Below are 24,400 nucleotides of genomic sequence, written 5' to 3'. Positions count from 1 at the left end.
GTTCCCCAAAATACATTTTGTGCATAATACTACAGTATACATGTTTTTTATATAGACAAAAGCAACAAAAACAACCTGAAAAGGCTTTTGGGAGCCAAAAGAGCCCTGGCTCTTTTTAGGTAACTCTGCCGAAAAAGCCACTACTCAAAAAAGAGACAAAACTCCCATCGCAAAACATAACCGAGGACACACAAATGACAGGTGCAAGATGAGTGAATTGAATAATAACAGTCCTTCTCTTAAAGTGTTTCTTTTTCTTTTCCTGGCTTTATCGGGTCCAACTGGCATCTTCCTGCCCTCCATCGTACCTGACTCATATCATTTGCTTTGTTCTGTGTTCATTTTACCACTACAGAAAAGAAGAATAGTAGTGAGCCAAACCAACTTAAGATGGTAAAACTCACCTCACCTGTTGCGCTGAATATGACCAAATTATTTTTCTCACTTAGCCAGCCCAACATGGACCTTGACATGAGCTGGCCTTGTCGGGTAAATCTTCTGTCCTTCCCAAATTGGCTACTCCGGCATTGCCTGAAAGTATCCACAATTATAAAAAAAATCCCCAATTTACCAGTTCAATGCAAGTGATCCAATCCTCCTGTTGCAATTATTTCGTAATATTTGTGCTCTCGTCCCTTTTGCTCATTTTTAAACTGCTCCTGATTTTTTCCCCACCTTTTCTAGGTATGCAGACCGTGCCAAGCAGATCCGCTGCAACGCCGTTATCAATGAGGACCCGAACAACCGTCTGGTGCGCGAGTTGAAAGAGGAGGTGGCCCGCCTCAAAGACCTTCTGTATGCTCAGGGTCTAGGAGACATCATTGAGAGTGAGTTTTGGGAAAGAAAATTGTATTTTTCACAGACATAGTCAAACAAATATCTTTGCCATGGAGATCATTTCAAAGCCGTTGAATCGGCAATTAAGTCGGCAGGTTTTCCTTCACTACAAAGTGTGTCAGACTTTCGAAACAGAAATGAACCCCAAAATTATAAAAAAATCTAATCATCTATACTTACTTATTGTAATTAGTTGATTCAACAGCTTTTTTGTATAATTTGTGAATATGTTTTCATTTTATGATGTTGCTCTTTTACTTTTCTAAATCCTTTCATGGAAAATGTATCTCAGGGTCCAGATTCTATAATGACCTTTGGCTTTTACACTTTTAATTTCGGCTGCAATTGACAATCGAACAATAAAATTGTGTTTTTCTTTCATTTTTGAGGTAGTTGATGGTTAAAATGAAGTAAATATTTTTCTAAATAAATTTACATTTTATATATTTTAAATATGAATATGTAGGCATATTGGCGAAAACATGAGAACATTTAAGAAAATTGGTACCGACAACTATCAATATCAATTCACATATGCCGCGAATTGGAAGAGTACTGGTACCCATCTAACAATAAAGTTATCTGAACCCAATTACAAAATTTAAAATATATGTAGATTTGTGGGTGGCACAGCGGCTAAGTGGTTAACGCATCTGCGGCTGGTTCTGAGGTCATGGGATCAAATCCAGCTACCAGCTTTCCTGTGCGGGGTTTGCATGTTCTCCCCGCATTTGCGTGGGTTTCCTCCGGGCACTCCGGTTTCCTCTCACATTCTAAAAACATGCATGTCAAGTTAATTGGATGGTCCAAATTGTCCCTAGGTGTGAATAAGCGAGTGAGTTGTCTGTCTCTGTGTGTCCTGCGACTGGCTGGCAACCAGTTCATGGTGTCCCCTGCCCACTGCCTGAAGATGGCTGGGATGGGCTCCAGCACCCCTGTGACCCTACTGAAGATAAGTGGTCCAGATAATGGATGGATGGATGTAGATTTATAGTGTGCATAATAAGACCATCAGGAAAGATTTGATTTCGAGCAACCACTCAACGATAACCTTGATTGACTGCACATTAGAGTAAAGCCTCGCTGAAAAGAATGACTTCACACTCCGAGGAGTTTCTTGTTTTGCATCCTGTGTACGTGGAAGCGCTGTTTCGGAGCAAGCACTGTCAAGAAACAAACATCACCTAGCGTAAAACCAAAAGTGACAACTAGGACTCCTCAGGGTGCTGTGACTTGCGTTAAAACTAGTTTCTCTCTTTTATGTTTGAAAACAGTACCAATTTTTTGGAGCCAAATAAAAAGCTACAGGAAATCTAAATAAAAAATAAAATAGCTTCTGGTCTTCTCTGTCAATTTACAATAGTTTTGACACGATCCACAATTCTATTTATTTGAGCTCTCTTTTTTTTTCTATTCCTCCCTGTTCTCTCCTATCGTTTGCTTCCTCTTATCCGTGATTGCGTGTCCCGCTCCCTCCCTCGATGTTTCTTCTCAACTATTTTGTCCTTTCCCACCGTCCGTCCATCCACCTCTTTCTGACAGACCTGTGCGATTACAAGAACTTTGTGAATGATCGCCAGGCTGTCAATCAAAGGGGTGATCTCTTCACAGTGACCAATGCCATGACGGGCATGAGCCCCTCGCCCTCGCTGTCAGCCATGTCCAGTCGGGCCGCCTCTATCACCAACCTCCACGATCGCATTTTTAGTCCGGCCAGTGAGGAGGCCATCGAAAGGCTCAAGGTGAGCTCAGAGTTCGTATGCGTCCTTGAAAAGTTTGTGCTTTCAAAGTTTGAAAAGTGCTTGAATTTTGGGTAAAGTTCTTGTAAATGTTTGAAATTGTTGCCCTGTTACTTAACAAGTCTGCTTAAAAATGACGCCAAAACAACTCAAGTGGCTTTGCCATGCATTTCCTTTTTTCCTTGTGATTACCGGCAACCGGCATTTGTTTGTATGTCATTGTCCTATGAAGCTTCATCGGCCCCTACGGGTGGCACCCAGGTGCATACTACACTTATACAGGGCACTATGAAATGTGTATTTGTGCACGGATTATGTTTCAATTATGGACTTTTATTATGGGCCTTCAAAAAATTAAGGTAGCATTTCCAGTGGTAAATTGTAATGGGAAGAACTTGCAACTGAAAATGTAAGCTACATATTACTGTCCTTTTTACCCAACATCTATATGGGGAGATATTCGTCTCAAAAACATTTACACACCAATTGTTCAGATCCACAAATATATTCACAGGTTGATTAAGATCTAAGAATGGTATGTCTTGATAAATATAAGGTTAAAGATTGCATATGTAAGTTTTATTTGTGGCTCTGCAAAATGCAAGATTCATATTTCATTTCTTGTTAAAATTGTACAAAAGTAATGTTTTTTTTCCATTTATCAAATCGTATAATTGCTATAAAAGTAATATTGCAGGAATTATACCTTGGAAAAAGGTCTGGTATTAGCTTGATACCATTACCTGGTATCTGTACTCATCTGTAGTTTACAATAATGAACAATTTTAGACCTTATTAAGTGACGTTAAGCCACTAATCTGGGTTTAACTGTATTTGTTTCTCCCAAAAGGAAACAGAGAAAATCATTGCAGAACTCAATGAAACCTGGGAAGAGAAACTTCGCCGTACTGAAGCCATTCGCATGGAAAGGTTGGTTGAGTGTCTCTGCATGGGCCAATCTACAATGTGCAAAAGTCTTGAATCCCCAAATTGATTAAAATGATACCCCTAATTTTAGTTGGTATAAAAAGACAGCTTATCTTTGTCCAATATCGTTCATATGGAATTCACGGTATGATGATATTTTTGCAGAGAAGCCTTGCTGGCAGAGATGGGTGTTGCTATGAGAGAAGACGGTGGCACTGTTGGTGTTTTCTCCCCAAAAAAGGTTAAAAATCTTGTCATGTACTCACTGAGTCTAAATCTGATTCTGCTTATATTCGTTTATTATTTGTTTTTTTGTTTTCTTTAGACACCACATCTAGTCAACTTAAACGAGGACCCGCTGATGTCCGAATGTCTCCTGTATTACATTAAAGATGGAATCACAAAGTAAGTCTTATTGGTTGTATTTTAATCATATTTTTATTTAATTGGAAAATTTGTTCCCCTCATTAGGGTTGGTCGTGACGATGCCAAGGCACGCCAGGACATTGTACTCAGTGGACATTTTATCAGAGATGAGCACTGCACCTTCAGTAGCACCACAGGTCCACAGGGAGAAGGTGTGCATATTTAATACCATTTGAATATGGTCATATAGAAACTGAGGCTTACTACTTACTTGAAGGTACACATTAACATTTTGTGCCTAGTTGCACGGTATGGGGATCGAAAATGCTGAAATGGTAAATATAATAATTGTAATAAATTAATATAAAAAGTTGTGACCACTGTGGGGATATTTTATCAGAAAATAATTAAATTAATGTATAGAACCATTTTTACAAAAGTCTAAAGTTTAAGCTTTAACACCGAGTTGATGAGGGAGACCCACTTTGGCTAAAGAGTTTGACCAAAGAGTTGAAGCAGATTCAAAAAAAAAGGTTGACTCAAAAAAACAAAAGCTTTTGAAGTTTAAGCAGTCATTTTGTAACAGAAAGATGATGATTGAAATAAACAGCAACAAAATTCACTTTTAGGACCGCCTCCTCATTTGAGTTATACAGTATTTCACTAGACTTTAATTTATTTTGTCATATTCGATTTAATGCATCTATGTTTGAATTTTCTGTCACATTTATCTAAATATCCGTTTTTATTTTGCATTCATTTTTATCTAAATTGTTTTTAGTGGTAGTTTTGTATATTACATATATTTATAATTACATGTCTGTTTTTTACGTGTGACGCGTAAAGCCTGCCTTTGTAACAAAATCTAAATTACACAATACTGTATAAACAGAGACAAAGAGAAACAATGACGGGTGGATAATAATTATAATAATAATAATAATCAAGTTCAATGGAGACGTGATTGCTTTGGTGGATCATAGTTTGTGAAACCAGTAACATTTCTCAAGACACTATGGAGGGCTCTCAGACGCCAACTTGGTATCTGATTTGCTTAACCAACAGCTTTCTCTTTGAAAATATTATTGTTAAAAGTATTAATGGAGAAATAGAATTAACATCAAATGATTCAGATATATTTTAGGCCACCAGAAAAGGTCTTGCAGGCACTTACTTTCTGCCTCTGCTATCTATCTATCTATCTATCTATCTATCTATCTATCTATCTATCTATCTATCTATCTATCTATCTATCTATCTATCTATCTATCTATCTATCTATCTATCTATCTATCTATCTATCTATCTATCTATCTATCTATCTATCTATCTATCTATGCATCTACTTATGCATCTATCTATGCGTCTGTCCGTCGGTCTGTCTGTCTGTCTGTCTGTCTGTCTGTCTGTCTGTATAGCTATCTAGCTATCTAGTTAGCTACCTGGCTATTTAGCTACCTAGCTATTTAGCTTTCGGCTTTTGTTTTGTTTTTCCAATTTGGCTTTCTATTCCTCTATTAAAAAAAAAAAAAACATCATCCATCTATACAATCCCAATTCAATGTAACGCATTTCAACAGGATGCGTGGTTCTGGAACCATGTGAGGACGCAGAAACCTACGTCAATGGGAAACGAGTAACGTCGCCCACGGTGCTGCGCTCAGGTATCATGTCAAGAAAGAAAACAAAACAAATCAAATAAATGACAAATAATGTGCTCCCAGACCAGAAAGTTTCACTGTGCTGGCTTTAGGCAACCGTATCATCATGGGCAAGAGTCACGTGTTCCGCTTCAACGATCCCGAGCAGGCCCGGCTGGAGCGTGAAAGGACGCCGTGCGCCGAGACGCCGACCGAGCCCGTCGATTGGGCCTTCGCTCAGCGGGAGCTGTTGGAGAAGCAGGGCATTGACATGAAGCAAGAAATGGAGCAGAGGTTAGACACTCGGAAACAGTTTATTTGCTTTCTTCAAGTGATCAGCCGGGTAACAGTAACATTCATCCACATCAGCAAGTGGCAGCATTTTATTCCATTTCATATACATTGGTACTTCCTAATACTAGCCTAATCCGTTCCAGGATAGTGCTTCTAGCTCAAATTGCTTGTGAAAAGTCAATTTTCTCGATATGTAACCATTAAAAACTAGATGGTTCTTTCCCGTTCTCCCAAAAGCATCCAAGTGACCCCAAAATGCTATACATATTTAAAAAGTCATTAAACATAAAAAATACAGTGATAAAAAGATTGACGTGATGGAGGTTTATGTGCAGTGCGAAAGAAAGGGTTGGGGGGGGTTGGAAAAGAAGAGTGACAGATATTGGATCCATACCTGTCAACTGGTACATTTTCCTCGTATTCCATTTATTTTTTCATTTATGTTCATCATTTCAAATTGTGTACGCCGTGTAACAATGTTTGGACGGGAAGAACAAAAAAAAACGTCGACATCTTCTTCCCCATTTTGGCTTTAATCTGGATCGTCACGGTCGTTAGTAGCAGATGATAACGTCAACAACAAACAAACATGAAACTACTGCTATTTTTGACAGACAGTGTGCCTCGATCTTTTTTAACGGAAAAAGTGTTCCCTGTCTCAAAACTGGTCGGGAAAGGACTGATCTAGTCAATGACAAAGGACATCAGGGACTTCCGCAAAAGTAACGGTGAAATTTAAGTTAGAACATCTCTTTTTAGGCTTCAGGAGCTTGAGGATCAATATCGTAAAGAAAGAGAAGAAGCTAGTATCTTACTTGAGCAACAGAGGCTGGTAAGTAAAACGGTCGTCACAACCTCAAATAATTCCTCTCTATCATAAATCATACTGTACATTTTCTTTCTAGGACTATGAGAGTAAGCTCGAGGCGCTCCAGAAGCAGGTGGACTCACGATACCTGGAGTCACCCGAAGAAGAAGAGGAGCCAGAAGAAGAAGGTGAACTTAGCACTAAAATGCAGAATGATTTCCTTTGACGTCAAATTTGTGATGTGGAACTTGGGATTCTGTCTCCAGTTCCGTGGACCATGCGTGAGACAGAGCTGGCTCTGTGGGCCTTCCGGAAGTGGCGCTTCTACCAGTTCACCTCGCTCCGGGATTTGCTATGGGGCAATGCCATCTTCCTCAAGGAGGCAAACGCTATAAGTGTGGAGCTAAAAAAAAAGGTGGGAGGGGAAAAGAAATTCATTTCAAAAACTTGTCCCCACAGTTATAATTTATCAGAAATAGAAGCAGATGATGCTATGTGTAGAAAAGATTATAGCAAAATCCCTGAAAGTAATTTGAAATTAAAATAACTGCCAACTATTTTAGGTCCAGTTCCAGTTTGTCCTTCTGACGGACACGCTGTACTCCCCCCTGCCTCCTGACCTGTTGTCATCCAGCGAGTCCAAGGAGCGGGAGAGACGACCGTTCCCGCGGACCATCGTGGCCGTCGAAGTGCAGGACCAAAAGAACGGTGCTACGCACTACTGGACTTTGGAGAAGCTCAGGTGCTTCAGTGGACTCACAGATGAAAACAGTAATCTGTGGTTTTTTTTGCGGGGTTGTGTCCAAAAAAGACCAGCAATAGCCAAATTCCGAAGAGTAGAAATCGTTTTTTATTCAAATACTCTTTTATACATTGAAACCAAAGAACAGACCCTATTTACAGGTTCAAATATGTGTTTACCATTTACAGACTCAATCATTTGTTTATCAAATAAGCATACTGTACTTTATAAACCTTTTTTAAACAAAAAACCTCCGTATCGTCAAATTATATGAAAATATTGTTGCTGCCATATTGCACCATTTATTCCGGAGAGGTATAGAATTATTTCGGGACACTTTCCACTTTTTTACTTCAGAGGATACAGTGGTATCGCTACTTACGAATTTTATTGGTTCAAGCTGTGATGTTGTGTGATAAAACTGTTGTAAATTCAAACCCTGTTTTCCCATTAAAATTAATTAAAATGGGATTTATCCGTTCCAAGGTCATCAAATGCAACCGAACCCTCAACTGCCTTGTAGTGTTCAGCCAACGTTCATAAATATACCACATATGATAAATAAAACAAGAAATAAAGATGAAGAAATGCAAAAGAGGAAGTTACTGTACAGTACAAAGTTTTATTAGCCAAGAAGAGTAAAAAAAAAAAACTTACAACAACAACCGAAAGAAAATAATAAAATGTAAAAAGTCAGGTAAATGTCTTTGCACGCTTTTCCACTCACTGGGCCGGTTCGGTCACAGGCCGCATACTACAGCGATCCAGCAATTGTTGTTTCCGTCTAGATCACAGAATGTTTTAAAATGTTTCAGACAGCTATAATCGGACATTTCCATTGACTGTCCGCTTTTGTCTTTATGAAGACATCTTTTTGTGACAAAAGCCTTCAGTTTTTAATTAATTTCGGCCATCAATAACGTGATCGTGTCCCCAGCTACTTTTCGTGTATCCAAATCATAAGAAGCTTAACCATAGCTTCATGTATTGCCACCCTCCATCCATCTGTCAACTGTCTGAACGCTTAATCTCAGTAGGGTCGCGGGGGTGCCGGAGCCAATCTCAGCTGTCTTTGGGCAGTGGGCAGGGGACACCCTAAACTGGTTGCCAGCAGGGCACACAGAGACAGACAACTCACTCGCTCATTCGCACCTAGGGACAATTTGGACTGGCCAATTACCCTGACACACATGTTTTCGGAAACCGGACTGCCTGAAGGAAACCCACGCAAGCACAGGGACAACATGCAAACGCCGCACAGGAGGGCTGGTACCTGGATTTGAACTCATGACTTTAGAACTGTGCCGCAGACGTGCTAACCACTCAGCTCTCATGCTGCCCTTTGCCGTCCTCCAGCTTGATAAAACACTGATACTCGTCGCCACTCGCAGACTTTTGGGTTTCTTTTTGTCTTAAGATTGTGGAGATTGTGGACATGCTTTGTCAATATCCCTCCACCAAATCTGCAGACTTACCCCCACTTTTATATTTTGCGCTAACATTTAGCTTCTTTTGCAACATAAGTGGAACCCTGGCTCTCTTTTTCTCTCCTCTTTACGCTGGACGTGAGGCTGTAAACATAAACAATGCGGAATGATAAAAATTAACTGAGCCCTGGTGGCTGCAAACCATGAATTAACAGACTAAACCATTTGGCAATTTAATGCAGGCGGATTGCATTACACAAAAGAAAATGAATAAATAAAATAATTTAAAAAAAAAATCAGAAGGACAAACATACATGACAGTGGGACAATGAACGCTGATTGATTGTGTCAGCGGCGCCATTTGTTTAGAAAGGTAATGGCAGAGTAGATCAGGCTTTTCCCAAAGGGGGCTGTCCTAAAATATACTGTTCTCTATCGGCGCCCTGACGGTAGCGGGATGAAGTATTGGTGTTGTGGGTGTTTTGTATCCTGGACTATTGTGTTTGCCAGTTTTAAGATGGACCTGTAAATTAAGTCTGAGAGGTAGGGTGTAGGTAGTCCAATGATTTTTGCTGCTGTGTATGTGGTATGTAAGAGTTTGGTACGCTAACAGAGAGCATAGTGAAAAAAACAGGAGCAGTGCAGGAGGATAGGTTAAGCAATGCTTTGGTCCAGTAATAACAGGAGGTGAGGTGCAATTTATGGATGAGTGATGACTGGTAAAGCGATGTGAACTTTAACAGCTTAGACTGCAACATTATTGACGCACAGGCAGACACAGGCAGAAAAGGCGCTACCTGACTATTTAGCCAATCAAAATGCAGAACACAATACTCAATGAAAATCCAGAAGTAGTGAAACTGCAAAAAGTAAATTGTGATTCAGCGGGAGATTACTGTACATTCAGAATATGTTGTCATTAAAAAATGCAAATGTATGAGAATTGGTGGAGGTATTATTTTCCTATCTTTTGCTTGATGCCCTCCTGTAGGCAGAGGCTCGACCTGATGAGGGAGATGTATGATCGGGCCGCAGAGCTACCGAGCAGCGCCGTAGAAGACTGTGACCAAGCCCTTACCGGCGGAGATCCTTTCTATGACCGTTTCCCGTGGTTTCGCCTGGTTGGAAGGTGATTTTCTGTTCTCCACTCTTAGCTGTCATCTATAAAAGATAAACATGACATATCAAAACGTATTTTCCCGGCTTCTCCTCAGAGCATTCGTTTACCTAAGTAACCTGCTGTATCCTGTGCCGTTGGTTCACCGCGTGGCCATCGTAAGCGAGAAGGGCGAAGTGAAGGGCTTCCTCAGAGTTGCTGTTCAGGCCATTTCAGGTGCGCATTCTGGGGGGTTCATAGTGAAAAATGTGTTATTGCTTAAGATTCAACTTTTTTGATTGTCTTGTCTGCATAGCGGACGAAGAAGCTCCAGATTACGGTTCTGGCGTAAGGCAGTCAGGCACAGCCAAGATCTCCTTTGAAGATAAACAGTTTGAAAAGGTGAGCTCTTTTAAAGGTTTCAACCCCCAAAAAATACACAAAATAGCTAACACTTTCAGAAAAATAACACATTATTTTCTGGATATAGAATTGTATACTGTATTATTTTATATTATTATATTATATTATATCAGTTATAGAGTTGGATACTTTCAAACAGTGATGCTTGAGATTTTCTTTTAGAATAGACTTGAATTGTCTGTGGTTTCAATGTTGTGAAATGTTGTTTTTCACAGGTTCATGCAGTAGTATATATTTTATCACAGTTTTATTAAGCAACAACAAAAAGAGAAAAACCCCAATATAAGTCGCATTATAGGTTTTCTCTGTTTTGTGCATTCATTTAGGGTGGTGATGGCCCTGGGGAAGAAGATGTATCTTAGCCTGTTGGTCCTATTAATTTAAAGATATTTTTACTTCATATATTTTATTTTCAGGGTTCGTACGGGTGCTTAAAGTTCTTGAAAATGCTTGAATTTTAATGTTGTGTTTTCAAAGATTTAAAAGCGCTTGAATGTTGGATAAAGTGCCCTGTAAATGTTTGAAATTGTTGCCATGTTTCTCAACAATTCTGCTCTAAAATCACACTGACACTTCTCTTTGGTGGCCTGGCCTTGCTAATTCATTTCTTCTTTCCTCGTGATTCACTTCAGCCTCTTTTAGTTTGTATGGCATTGTCCTATCAAGCACCCAAGAGCACATGTGCATGCTGCACCTAAAGAGGGCACTATGAAATGTGTATCAGTGCAATGATTATGTATGAATTATGAACATTCATTGTGGGTCATGCAAAAAAAATGAGGAAGTGTTTTCCAATGATAGATTGTAATAGGAAATACTTCCTGCAACTGAAAATGTAAGCCACATATTACATATTCTAATTTTTATGGGGAGGGTTTTGTCCCAAAAACAAATATTTTTTTTGCGATTCATTCAAGATCTAATAATCATATGTCTTGATAAATACACACACAATATAAAAACATTTCATATGTAAATTGCGGTTATGTTTATGGCTCTGCAAAATACATGATTCACACCCGATTTTCTTTAATGGTACTGGAGAAAATTTGCTATGAAAGTCCTTTAAAAGTGCTTGAATTTTGCCATAAAAAGGTGTAGAAATGCTGTATTTATATAAGATGCATTATTTATATCATACACATGCATTTACTTACATTGCAATTACTATTCTCTTTTGGTGAAAATATTTTTAAGAAATTTGAAATTGCAAGAATAAAATACTACGTTTTAAGGCTAAAACTATTTTGTATTTTTAAATCAAGATTGGATAAAACATGTTTAATTAAATTCAATTCAAATAATTAATTTGATTATTTTCTGTATTTTGTGTATTAGAGTTCCAAATATTTTTGGAAAATATGTAAAAATGATATGCTTGTGTAAGTATATGAATGAAAATAATAGATTTTAGAAAAAATAAATAAATAAATAAACACATTTATTTTTTGTACATACAACTTTGTGTGACTTGTTTCATAAGATATTTATAATTTTGTATGACCCAACCCTTTAGGTTGATTTATTAACTTGAAGAAATTGTGTCAAAAATAAACCGATTCAACTTTTGAATAATTTAATCCAAAGTTTAAATAAAATTACTAACCCTCAAAACACTATGAATAATAATTAATCAAAATATTGTCAATTCAGGTATAACATATTACAATAATATTACAATTTTTTTTTTTCAATAGAAATTTGCTGTTTGGTTGTCAGAAAATTTTGCCTCTTTTAATTACTATATTAAAATGTTTTTTTTTAAATGTATTTTTCCTTAGAGCTTGCAGTTCCACACTGCAAACAGTACAGTTCAAAATTAAGAAAATAATGTAAAATAGGAAAAATGAGCAAACAAATCCAACAACATAACAAGATTTACTAAATTTAACATTCAAACAATCATTTTTGCAGTTGTTTTGGGGTATACTGAAAAACCTAGATCTGTTCTAATTTTTGCACCTGACTTTCGAAAATCTGAGGGAATGTAACTCCTTGAATTTACGAGCAAATTCTACCAAATTACGTATGAATTGTGTAGCTGCTTCTATTTTCATCTTTTTTGTTTCCCTTTCTTCCAGTTCCAGACTGAATCGTGTTCGCCAGTTGGTCTTTCCCACTCCAACACATCCCAGGAAGAGCTTCGCATTGTGGAAGGAGAAGGTCAAAACGTGGAGATTGGAATCTCCGCGGACGAAGTCAACAACAACAACTGCGAAGGTGAAGGCAAGCGATTATACTTTATTTGAGTCGTAGCATTTAAACACTTTTAAATGAGTTTTAACATTTATTTATTTTCATTGTTTTTCCTCATAGCTACCCCAGAGCCTCCAAACAGCCCTACCAAGACCTCGCTACTGGGTCGGGACTTTCCTTTGGAGCTCTCACCAGAGAAGGCTTTGTCCCACCTGAAGATTGGCAGCACTTTCACCTTCAGAGTCACCGTCTTGCAAGCCTCCAGCATCTCGGCTGAGTATGCCGACATCTTCTGTCAGTTCAAGTGAGTGGACCTCACGAACGCAAATATATATTTTAAAGCATACGCAAGGTCCCAGTTTTGCAAGTAATGGAACAGTTTGGATGTTTGTGTTAAATCAGAATTCTCATTTTGAAAAACAGATGCGTCAATAAAGAAAGAACTGATCCTCTACTTGATTCAATGGAACCGAGTTTGTTGTAGTGTTTCACATCAGGGGTCGGGAAGTTATGGCTTGCGAGCCACATAGCTCAGGTAATGGGCTCGTTTTGGGATTAATAGGTCGCAGGTTCGATTCCCAGCCCCTCTGTGTTATATATCGAAGTGTCCTTGGGCAAGATACTCAATCCCTGATGCCCCTGATAAGCAGTTAGTTGCCTGAGCATGCCTGATGCCGCTATCGGTGTGTGAGTGTGTGTGAATGGGTAAGTGTGAAGCACATTGTAAAGCTCTTTGGGAAGTCTTCATTGACTTGAAAAGCTCTATATAGATGAAAACCATTTACATTTCATTTACATCGAAAATGGCGCGACGCTGTTTTCCTCAAAAAAGTGCCCCTGCACACCCAACGCCAGTAGCAAAATGCCCTGGTGGCGCCAGGGGTGCACTGTCTTTATGACTTTGAAAAGTTCGAGTTGACACAGTATGTGAATCAATGTTTATTTCTTTGTAAGGATAATTGAGCACCATTTCGTTTCCCAGCTTCATCCACCGCCACGATGAAGCATTTTCCACCGAACCACTGAAAAATACTGGCAGAGGGCCACCACTTGGCTTTTACCATGTGCAGAATGTAAGAACTACACTCACAGATGACAATAACAACTAATGCTACCCGAACATTCTAAGACAAGTGTTGATTCATCTTTCCTCCTTAGATCTCCGTGGAGGTGACCAAGTCATTCGTGGAGTACATCAAGACCCAGCCCATTGTTTTCGAGGTGTTTGGCCACTATCAAAAGCAGCCTTTCCCACCCCTTTGCAAGGATCTGATCAGGTCGGGTTTCAAGCAATTCAAACTCAACACCTTTCAGATGTGAAAATAGGTTGAAACTAGGTAGATTTTTTTTTTTTTTTTACAGTCCACTAAGACCTTCCAGAAGGCAGTTCCCCAGAGTGATGCCTTTGTCCAAACCAGGTGAGCAGCAAGGAGCTATATTAGCACATGTCTTAGATGTCACTGATGTTATGTGATGGTGTAGTTATCAATGAATACATGAAAAGAAAAAAAAAGGCTTAAACTGCTGCTACTATACTTTACCAAGAGATGGTCCAGTAAAGATACTAGGTATCGGTAACAGTATCAATACCAGCATTTCTTAATGAAATGGTACGTGTGATAGTAACCAGTACCAGTATTGGTACCAATACTGTAGTAAATTTGCATTGAAATGCAACATGAGAGAAAAATACAGTGGGCCCTCTGCATACAGGATTGATTTGTTTCCTCATTGAGCTTATATCTAGAATTCCGTATATCTTAAACAAATTTTCCCCATAAGAAGTAAATTAAAAGCAACTAATCCATTCCCATTCTCTTAGATTTCTCCAAGTTAACCTTAAACAGCTATAAAACAAATCTTCCTGATTACTAAACACATTAAATTAAAATTGTAATTGCAAAAAATACAGTAATAGGATAGATAAGATGATATTAAAAAAACAAGAGTGAGTTTATAATGAACACTTAAAATTAAGGAAATTAGCTGTTGCTGACATTATGCTAATTCAAGTAGAGGGGCCACTGTATTATGTTTAAATTTAAAGGTATATGTTGAGATTTGTTTTTGCAGAGGGAAATGAATTTATGGAATAATGTATGCATGACTACTCAATATTAAGTATTGCTATCCGTTTGGAAAGAAAAAATCAAACGGAAGAAAAACGCTCATCTACACATGCAAACAAATTGATGTCAACGTAAAAAAGTCCTCACACCGACCAATTTTCCACAATTTCCCCTTGACTCTGCATTGCCAAAGTGGTGTGTTAATAATTCATAGAAAGGATGCAGTAGTTACCACATCTGCATGGTAAGTATCCCGATAATGGAGGTTTTTGACCTAAGCAAGTAGATAATCAGTGTACTGCACATAAAGTGCGTAAAAAGCAGGGACATTATCAGCTACGTGAAACCAGAGCAAATCCACCCTTGAGTCGTAAAGTACTCAAAAAGGCTCGTTTTATCATATCGTTTGACCAATCACCCATGTGGATCGCCGTTGGTATCTGTAAACTGATAATTCCTAACCTTGTGCATGCATCAAGAGGCGTGTCGTGGGAAATTATCCACTGTTATATAATTGGTCAGATGAAGCAAAGGTTTTGTTCACTAATATCCTACCAAATTACGGATTCATCAGTTATTTTAAGTCATATTCAATTACCAGAGACCATTAATATATATTTCATGTGTGATTAGCACTCCATTAAGCTAATGCTAAAATGTAGATTTTCAACTAAGGCTCCCTGCTGAAGATTTCAATGAAGTAGTATATAAGTAATAAAAAGAATGTCTTTTTTTATATATATACTTTCATGTCGGTTAATTCTCCATGTTCCATGTCTTTCCCATCTCAGTACCAGCTACCAAGCTCAGCACATTAACCCGTTCTGCTGCCGGACCTTGCCACTCCAAATACGACCTTATGGTCTTCTTTGAGATCTGTGAGCTGGAAGCCAGCGGAGAGTGAGTTGGACAAACCATGGGATACCAGTTATTGCTTGTCTTCAAGTTTTCTGGGGGCGGGTTGGCATTTGATGATGAATACAGTGGGACCTCGCTACTTCGCGCTTTGATGTTTGCGGGTTCAGAGCTTCGCGGGCCTAAAAAAAAAAAAAAAAGATAAAATAATTGAATTTTATTTTATTATTATTATTTTTTTTTTTTTGTTAAGCTTTTTTGAAGGGGCGTCGCTACTTTGTGGTTCCACGTTCGCGAGTTCAGAGTTTCGCGGGTCTAAAAAAAAAAAAATTAAATAAAATAATTTTTAAAAAAAAACATTTTTTTTAAGCATTTTTGAAGGGGCGTCGCTAATTCACGGATTTTCACTTTTTGCGGGTGGTTTTGGTCCCCATTAACCGCGATAACCGAGGTCCCACTGTAATGCATTTCCTTTACAATATAATAACTGATTATCATTTCGTAAATCTTATAGATATAATCACCCCATTTTCCGGTCTACAAGGCAGACGTCATTAACTCAAATTTGCCTGATATTCAAAAATGCGCTTCATAGTTAGAAGAATCTTTTGAATTTTTATCTTTAAAAATTGAATTGTGAGATTGGAAATGCAAAAGCACTCTAAATCACTTAGGCAATATCCAATACAGGGGTAAATTATGTTCTTTGCAGAGATGATTGACTGTTTCTCTCATTTTCCAGACACTTTGTCTCTATTTCATTAAGAATTGAGATATTCACTTAATTTTCTGGACTATAAAGTGCACTTAAAATCCCACTAAAACCCAGAAATAAGAAAGTGCCCAATTTAATCCAGTACACCTTTTAGTCTGGAACATACGTTAATTAAAATATTAATTAGATTTCCTTTTTTCATTAAAATAAACAGATTTTTATTTCATTTATTTTAATGATTAAATATTGATCGGTTTAGCTGTTTTACCTGTTAGGACCAACATGTCTAGAACTAATAGATAGATTTAAAAACAGCTTAAACTCTAAGGCAATAATCACCCTCAATGCTGTAAAATGTGAAGAAAGGAATGTGCAAAAATGACAAGGGAGGATTCAGTTCTTTTTTTAAATTTTCTTTTTTTCCCCCTTTTTTTCAATAATACCTATTTTTATATTATTACCCTTTACTGGTTCTCTTAACTGTGATATATTATTTCGTAAATGTCCTTTCACCATCTGGATGGCATATTTTAATTTTGTTGTGCATTTAACTTATTACAATGACAACAAAAAATATATTTCGAATTTGATTCTAAATTCAAGTCAAGTCAAGTCATGTTTACTATTGCAAACTACAGACTACTACTACACTATCCCCTGATCTACAACTTACATGAGGGAAAGGAAAAACTCAAAAACCTCAGCATGAGGAAAATGAAGAAACCTTCAGAAGGGGCAAATTCTATTCTATTCTATTCTATTCTATTCTATTCTATTCTAAATAACTACAAAATAATAAACCCATTTAACCAATGAGATGAAAAACTCAAACTACATTAGTTAATAACATGTTGTTCCTCAGTGTCATTGGAAATAAATAATTCAAAAAATATTGACTAGGAAGGATAGTTTAAAAAAATGTGTGTGCATACTCTTTACTCTTGTGATTTTTTTTGTCTTCCTATCTTCCAGTTACATCCCGGCTGTTGTTGACCACAGAGGCGGCATGCCGTGCCATGGAACATACCTCTTGCATCAGGTCCGAACATTTTTTTTCACTAGTATTGGGTAAATATTTTATTCGGTTAAAATAATTTAATCATACTTCAAATCCATCTATGCCTTATATAGACCATGAATTTTGTATAATCAAGTTCATTTTCTAACCATACAGGGAATTCAGAGGAGAATCACAGTCACCATCGCTCATGAAAATGGAAACGACATTGAATGGAAAGAGGTGAAGGAATTAGTGATCGGTGAGTACACACGACTAAAGTCACCATGAAGTTATTTTTATGTATATATATATATATTTTTACCGCTCTTCACCAATTTAAATCAACTTTATTTGGTGATTAATGAAAACCAGGTCGCATCAGAAACACCCCGGAGGCAGATGAGACCATCATAGACCCCAACATCCTCTCCCTGAACATCTTGTCTTCTGGATATTTCTGGCCTAAACATGATGACAAGTATGAATTTGTGCACACGTCAACCCATTTTGTATGCAATTTATGCCAAAAGAAAACTGGGGGTTTAATATAACCCCAATTGGGTCAAAAATGGACCGATCCACTACTCGAATCACTTTGATCTAACTTTCTTTGTTAATTTGTACAAAACAATACTTGCTGGGTTGTTCTAAAACAAATTACTCCATTCATTTGGGTTATTTTGTACAACATCACAACATTTGTTTTACACAAATTGGCCCACTCTAAGGTTTTGGACCTGTTTTGGGAATCATTTTAATCAAAATTGCCAAATATTTTTTTTTAATTTTGTTTAAAGCAACCAAATTTGAGTGACTTTAAAACATAATGACCCAATTCTTGGGGGTTGTTTTGATTCAAATGTCCCAGGTTTGGATGGTTGTTGTTTACTGTGTCTGTGTGTTTGTTTTCATAAAAAAAATGTTTTTTGGGGAGTGGAAGGTTAAATAATTATTATTTGTTGTTGTTATTTAAGCAAATTGACACATTTTTAGGGATATTTCAAAGAATACATTTATTTTGGGGTACGATGTTCCGTACCAAACCACCAAATTTACGGAGCCTTCCAAAACAAACCAACCAGATTTTTTTAGTTTGTTTGTGTAACAACTTAGTAAGTTGGGCAAAGTTAGTCGCACATTGATCCTTTTTTGACCATCATTTATTTTATACTAAACCCAAGTGCTTTTAGAATCATAAAAATGGAATGCACCAAATTTTCCCTTCATATTCTGCATACAACACTACATATGAACATAAAAAAAAAACATTTTTGTAAACATACAGCCTTTGGCAAGAGATACGTTTGACAGCATCTATTTTTCGTAAAATATGGACTATAATCCGCTACTTTTACTTCAGGTATAGAAACATGCGGTTATACAATGATAGATTTTTTTGTAACAAGTAAGCATTCAGCCGTACTTTGTATAAAGTCCAAGTAGCCCAAGCAACATCAACTAAACTAAATATGTATGACATATATATCATAATAAATGTTTGAAGTAGGCATGAATCTCCTGATCCACGCATAAACAAGAGATATGATTTGGTGTACAAATGGAGCTTGTCACGAACAATTTCATCTACACGGATCTTGAGAATCATTTAGATCTGGCTAAAATCATGCTTCTCACAAATGGAATGCTACAAACAATGCCACCACCAGAAGGTGCTCGAACTACACAAACAAATATCAACATGGTCCCAGGGTCGGCAACGAGTGGCTTTGTGGTCGCATGCGGCACTTTGGCCCTCCCAAGTGGCTCCCTGGCACTTTTTCAAAAATATTTGAAAGTGAAAATGATATAATTTCTGTAGGAGGAAAAACATGACTCAAACATTTTAATGTTATCCAATATGTATAGGTATACACAGTATATAAATACAGTGTGTGTCACCTTCCTTATGAGGCTTATAAAGCTTTTCAATTTTTGCAGCTCCAAACATATGTTACATTGCATATTTTTTAAGTCCAATATGGTCGTTTCAACATTTAGGGTAGCCCACCCTGTCCTAGCCTATTAAACGCCCCGTTTGGTGACTTGTTAATGTTACTGCCACTTTAGAGATACTGTTAAGAAAAAAAAGTTAAGATATGTTACTAAGAAGTTGAAAACTCTTTATATGTACCATCTTTCTCCGCAAATATATTATTCTAGATTGGGGGCACCTGTAGTTTATGATCTGGTGCAGCAAATTTGAGTTTAAGATGATTTTTTTTCTTTGACAAAAGAACATAATTTATGGGTACATCTTATTGGTGCATAATTAAGTGTATTTTTTACTGTATTATTATTATAATACCAATGACAAATTTTGAGTGAATATAATTTCCTTATTTTAACATTTAATTTCCCATTTCTCTCCTGACGGCAGCGTCTCCTTGGGAGTTGATCATAGGTATTTTTCTCGACCCCTTTGCCTACCTACTCCTTCCAAATAGTTGACTCATTCCCTCATTTGAGAACATTATGCTAGAACCCTGATTGATTTTGTTGTCGTTGTGATAACAGAACCTTCTACCGGTTCGAGGCGGCATGGGACAGCTCCATGCACAACTCCCTGCTGCTCAACAGGGTCACGCCCTATGGAGAGAAAATCTACATCACTCTCTCAGCCTATTTGGAGGTAGCGTGGGTGTTACCGGCCGCTTTAAATGCTGTTGAAGGGGGACTCATTTGAATCATTTATCAGATGGAGAACTGCACTCAGCCAACAGTCATCACCAAAGATTTCTGCATGGTGTTCTACTCCCGCGACACAAAACTTCCTGCCTCTCGTTCCATTCGGAACCTCTTCAGTACGGGCTGCCTCAGGCCTTCAGAGAGGTTGAGAATTCTTGCAATCAAGTCATTTTAATTGAATTTGTTGTTCATCTGTATAAACATTCCCCTCGCAGTAACCGTGTTACCGGAGTCTATGAGATGACTCTCTGCTACGTGGCTGACAACGGAAGCCCTGGTAAGAACTTGGGAGAATCAAACCCAAATCACTAACCAGTGGTACCTCTTCGTACAAGTTAAATTTGTTCCAGGACTTTGCTCTTAGCTCGAATTGTTTGTGTAATGAGCAAATCTTCCCAATATAAAATTGTTGAAAAGTAATTGGCCGGTTCCAGATTTCCGAATAACATCATAGTGAAACGTAAATGGCTATAAAACACATCTTCCTCATCACTTAAATAACATTCGAAAAGTTTTAAAAACAAAAAAAAAAACAGTAACAAGAAATAGAATAATGGAATAAGAAGAAGATGATACAACGACAATAAATCTGAGCTTATCATGAGTGCCGTAACTAATGTGTGCCCGTGGTGTGAAGGAGGGGACGGGGGATATTGCAAGGTGGAGTCACGAATATCACAAACTTGTCAACGTATAAGTTTTCCTCGTATTTTATATGTTTTTTCTTTTTTAATTTCAAATTGTGTCCGCTGTATAGCAATCATTATATTCGAACTTTGAAAAAATAAATAAAAAGACAGATCTCGTTAGCGCAGTTTGGCTTAAACATGTATCGTCTGGGCTTTGTTAGCAGACAACAAAGTTTTTGTAGATTGCTAACATTGTTGGGTATTCTACATAGTCTTTCTTGCTGTGAGTAGGTGCTTGTTTTTTATAACCTCTTTATAAGTATTTGCAATCCATTACTAAGAAAGTGATTGGCGGAAATTAACAGGTATGAGATCGAGAGACTGTTGATTATATGTAAGCACTTACAAACATTTAGAATTTATGTTACTGTAACTCTTAATTAACATACACACAACTAAATTATAGCAATTTCTTTGCCTGTAGTAGTTTGTATGCGGATACTAGATGAGGTGAGGCAGGAGATGGTAAGCTGTCACAAGCGGTGAGCGGTCTCAAGTGGTCTCTAGTTGAAGCTTCTGTGAACTGCTCATGAAACGGATTTTCCTTTGTAAACCGAGCAAGACTTTTGTTGCTAATATAACTCATAAACCAAAAATTTTGTGTATAGAGCTACTTGTGGAAAGAGTTACCACTGCAATGATTTTTCTTTAAAAATAATATTCACCTTCTTGTCCAGGCATGCAACGGCGTCGCAGGCGAGTGCTGGACACCTCTGTGGCGTACGTCAGAGGAGAGGAGAATCTGGCTGGCTGGAGGCCTCGCAGTGACAGCCTCATCTTGGACCACCAGTGGGAGCTGGAGAAGCTTAGCTTACTTCAGGAGGTGAGTTGAGAGGGATGCCCGTATGACCAACAGTCGTCAACAAATTCAGAAGTTTCCAAATGTTTTGAGTCACCAGCTGCTTCAGTTTGAAAAAATCTGCATGTTTCTAAGGTGGAGAAGACTCGACATTATCTGCTTCTGAGGGAGAAGTTGGAGGCCACCCTTTTGGCCGGCCAGGATGCTCTCTACAAGGGTGAGATCAGTGACTTTGCCAAGAGTCCCGTCCTAAGTCCATCTGGCACTCTGGCGCCCGACAGCCCCAACCAGAGACAGAGGGAGCTGGCCGCCAAGGTGAGCTCCTGGATTCAATCGCCATCTTTCTTTTGGAAACTTCGCAGTATGAGGTTTTTTTTTTCTTCCAGTGTCTGCGTCTGCTGATGCACACCTTCAATAGGGACTACAGCCAGGTGAGCAGCAGTGCCAGTGAAAGCAAGGTGAGCCCCTGCCCAAACCCTTTAATCCGGCCTGCCATTCCTCTGGAATTTATCAGTGACCAAGCCCTGCTCTCCGTTAGATCTAGTTTGTACTCATTAATCACATTTTTTATTTACCATCTCTTAATATATTTTTCCGTTACCTTGTCACCGTGCTCTATTCCTTCCATCAGATCGTCTTGTATCAAATCTGTACATAGCACCCAACCATATTCCTTATTTCTCTATCTTCCCTAAAGACAATTTTCATTGTTTCTTCCTATTTGGATTGATCACGTGTGACAAGTTTGAATGTGCACCTTAAAGCATCAAATTAAAGCTTCAAGGGGACATATTATGGGAAACTGCTGTTTTAAAAATGTGTAAACAAACAGTTGGGTCTCCAGAGTTGCCAAATCAACAAAATGACTAAATATATTTACTATTGGAACATGACCTAATTATGTTTCTCTTCATAATTCACTAGCTAGAGTACACATCTGAAGCCACTTTCAAAAAACTATACTTGAATGCAAGTCAAGTCAAGTCATCCCCTTATATTGTCAACATAAAATATAGGTTATTCATATGCTATAGAATAGAAGTGTGTTCTAAGCTTAGATTTAAACATTTCCACTGAGGTTGCAGATCGAATCTCAGGGGGAAGAGCATTCCACAGCACCGGGGCCCGAAAGGAGAACGCTCTCGAACCTGCGGATTTCTTCTTGGCTCTTGGGATCACTCGTAGACCAGCATTTTCAGAGCCAAGGCTCTGGACCGGAACATAGGGGGAAATAAAATCTGAAAGATATGAGGGAGCAAGTCAATGCATGATTTTGTATACTACCATCAGAACCATAAAATCACATCTTAAGCTAACAGGGAGCCAATGCAAGTTAGCTAAGATTGGGGTAATGTGGTCAACATTTATTGTCTTGGTTAAAAGCCTCACTGCAGTATTTTGTACTAGCTGAAGGCTCTTGATTTTGGACTTTGGGAGAACGGGTTGTAGTGCCTTAAAGTAATCGAGACGGGAGGTAACAAAGGCATGAATTCTCAGCATCCGACTGAGACAGCATAGGGCGAATTTGAGCAATGTTACAAAGATGGAAAAAAGCTGTTCCAGTAATATTCTTCACGTATGTTTGAAAGGACAGATTGGGGTCAAATATGACAACTAAATTTTTGACTGAGTCACTCTGGGTCATATTACATTTGTCAATGTTCAGAGCTGTTTTTGAGAATAAGTCGCGGCATTTAGATGGACCAATAACTAACATTTCGGTCTTTTCAGAGTTAAGGTGCAAGAAGTTGAGTGACATCCATTCTTTTATCTCAGTGAGGCAGGCCTCCAATTTCCACTGTTTAGTGTGGCAGATTCCTCCATCAGAAGATATAGCTGAGTGTCATCTGCGTAGCAATGAAAAAAAGAAAAAAAAAAGAAAATGCAAGATCCAAATTTGCCCCCCAAAAAAGTCCTAGCTGAAATATAAGCAAGACCGAATGCAAAGAAGATAAAAAAATGCATTGATTAGCATCTGTGAGGCAGTTTAAAAATGATTTAATTATTTAATATTTGAACACAGAGTGCAGCCTCTAATGCACATAAACAAAGAACAAGCAGTGTGCACCTATTCTTTTGAAGCCGAGAGCTACTTTTTGTTATTAAAAGGCAAACCCGTTTGATATGCATTTTGAAATTGATTATCATGTTACAATTACGTTGTTACTGTGTTAACATGTTAGGATTATTAGAAGTAGAGTTAACATAGGCTCATTCAACCACTAAAACAGCATACCAGTTAGAAATCTAATTTCCTAGAAAATCACCATGACTGCTGAGCTATTTTCAGAATTGGTCTGCGGGCTACTCAGGTGTTAACATTGGAGATCTCTGGTTTAGCCGCTTCATCCTCTGCAATGGATGACAAGATGAACAGCAATTTTCAATTTACCTTGTAATATTTGAATAGGTAGACATATCTGTGAATTTCCCTACGGGGATGAACAAAGTATCTATCTATCTATCTATCTATCTATCTATCTATCTATCTATCTATCTATCTATCTATCTATCTATCTATCTATCTATCTATCTATCTATCTATCTATCTATCTATCTATCTATCTATCTATCTATCTATCTATCTATCTATCTATCTATCTATCTATCTATCTATCTATCTATCTATCTATCTATCTATCTATCTATCTATCTATCTATCTATCTATCTATCTATCTATCTATCTATCTATCTATCTATCTATCTATCTAAACGAGTATGCCGATGGCTAAACAACTGTGCAAAAACTTTTTTTTTTTGTTAAAGCGTTGTTAAAGTGGCTTGACTTAAAATATGGTGTTATATTGTACAGGTTTTTTAAGGAAATAATGCATAATATGTCTCCTGTAGTCATATATGTTGTGTCAGCATACAGTAGTGATAATGATACCGTAGCTTTTCAACATCAGCCTCCAAATTAACCCATCAATTTAATGATATATAAAAAAAAATCCCTGAACGTTTGTGGCTTTTTACTAACCCTCCATGTTTCTCCTGCATGGCCATTTTAACACCACCCAAGGGGCTCTTTTAGAGGGGAATAGTAATGCTACAAACTGACCAACTCTGGAACTTCTGCGTGCGTGTATTGG

The 24,400-nt window shown here is 37.8% G+C and overlaps 1 protein-coding gene across 6 annotated transcripts in view; it reads left to right on the top strand.

Moving 5' to 3' along the window:
* kif1ab (kinesin family member 1Ab) overlaps positions 1-24,400 on the top strand; it is a 47,519-nt gene that overhangs the window by 14,546 nt on the left and 8,573 nt on the right. The window contains exons 13-43 of one of the 6 annotated variants that reach the window (XM_088336818.1): positions 685-827; positions 2,449-2,579; positions 3,427-3,506; positions 3,669-3,744; positions 3,829-3,908; positions 3,975-4,081; positions 5,450-5,533; positions 5,623-5,803; positions 6,563-6,635; positions 6,709-6,799; positions 6,878-7,026; positions 7,175-7,353; positions 9,772-9,909; positions 9,995-10,113; positions 10,193-10,278; positions 12,381-12,519; positions 12,616-12,799; positions 13,478-13,568; positions 13,654-13,772; positions 13,858-13,913; positions 15,356-15,464; positions 17,107-17,173; positions 17,309-17,393; positions 17,507-17,612; positions 19,512-19,535; positions 19,649-19,763; positions 19,830-19,963; positions 20,035-20,096; positions 21,186-21,331; positions 21,443-21,622; positions 21,694-21,765. In XM_088336818.1, the coding sequence (XP_088192944.1) occupies positions 685-827; positions 2,449-2,579; positions 3,427-3,506; positions 3,669-3,744; positions 3,829-3,908; positions 3,975-4,081; positions 5,450-5,533; positions 5,623-5,803; positions 6,563-6,635; positions 6,709-6,799; positions 6,878-7,026; positions 7,175-7,353; positions 9,772-9,909; positions 9,995-10,113; positions 10,193-10,278; positions 12,381-12,519; positions 12,616-12,799; positions 13,478-13,568; positions 13,654-13,772; positions 13,858-13,913; positions 15,356-15,464; positions 17,107-17,173; positions 17,309-17,393; positions 17,507-17,612; positions 19,512-19,535; positions 19,649-19,763; positions 19,830-19,963; positions 20,035-20,096; positions 21,186-21,331; positions 21,443-21,622; positions 21,694-21,765 (3,406 nt within the window). Of the gene's footprint in view, positions 1-684; positions 828-2,379; positions 2,580-3,426; positions 3,507-3,668; positions 3,745-3,828; positions 3,909-3,974; positions 4,082-5,449; positions 5,534-5,622; positions 5,804-6,562; positions 6,636-6,708; positions 6,800-6,877; positions 7,027-7,174; positions 7,354-9,771; positions 9,910-9,994; positions 10,114-10,192; positions 10,279-12,380; positions 12,526-12,615; positions 12,800-13,477; positions 13,569-13,653; positions 13,773-13,857; positions 13,914-15,355; positions 15,465-17,106; positions 17,174-17,308; positions 17,394-17,506; positions 17,613-19,511; positions 19,536-19,648; positions 19,764-19,829; positions 19,964-20,034; positions 20,097-21,185; positions 21,332-21,442; positions 21,623-21,693; positions 21,766-24,400 lie in introns of all 6 variants that reach the window. The other 5 variants (XM_088336810.1, XM_088336793.1, XM_088336786.1 and 2 more) reach the window with 5 other exon arrangements.

Source organism: Urocampus carinirostris, chromosome 1, assembly GCF_059441175.1.
Source record: "Urocampus carinirostris isolate Australia breed hairy pipefish chromosome 1, RoL_Ucar_1.0, whole genome shotgun sequence".
NCBI classification, from domain to species: Eukaryota; Metazoa; Chordata; class Actinopteri; order Syngnathiformes; family Syngnathidae; genus Urocampus; species Urocampus carinirostris.
Note: the sequence above shows the minus strand (reverse complement) of the source record. Positions and strands in the feature narration are given on the sequence as shown.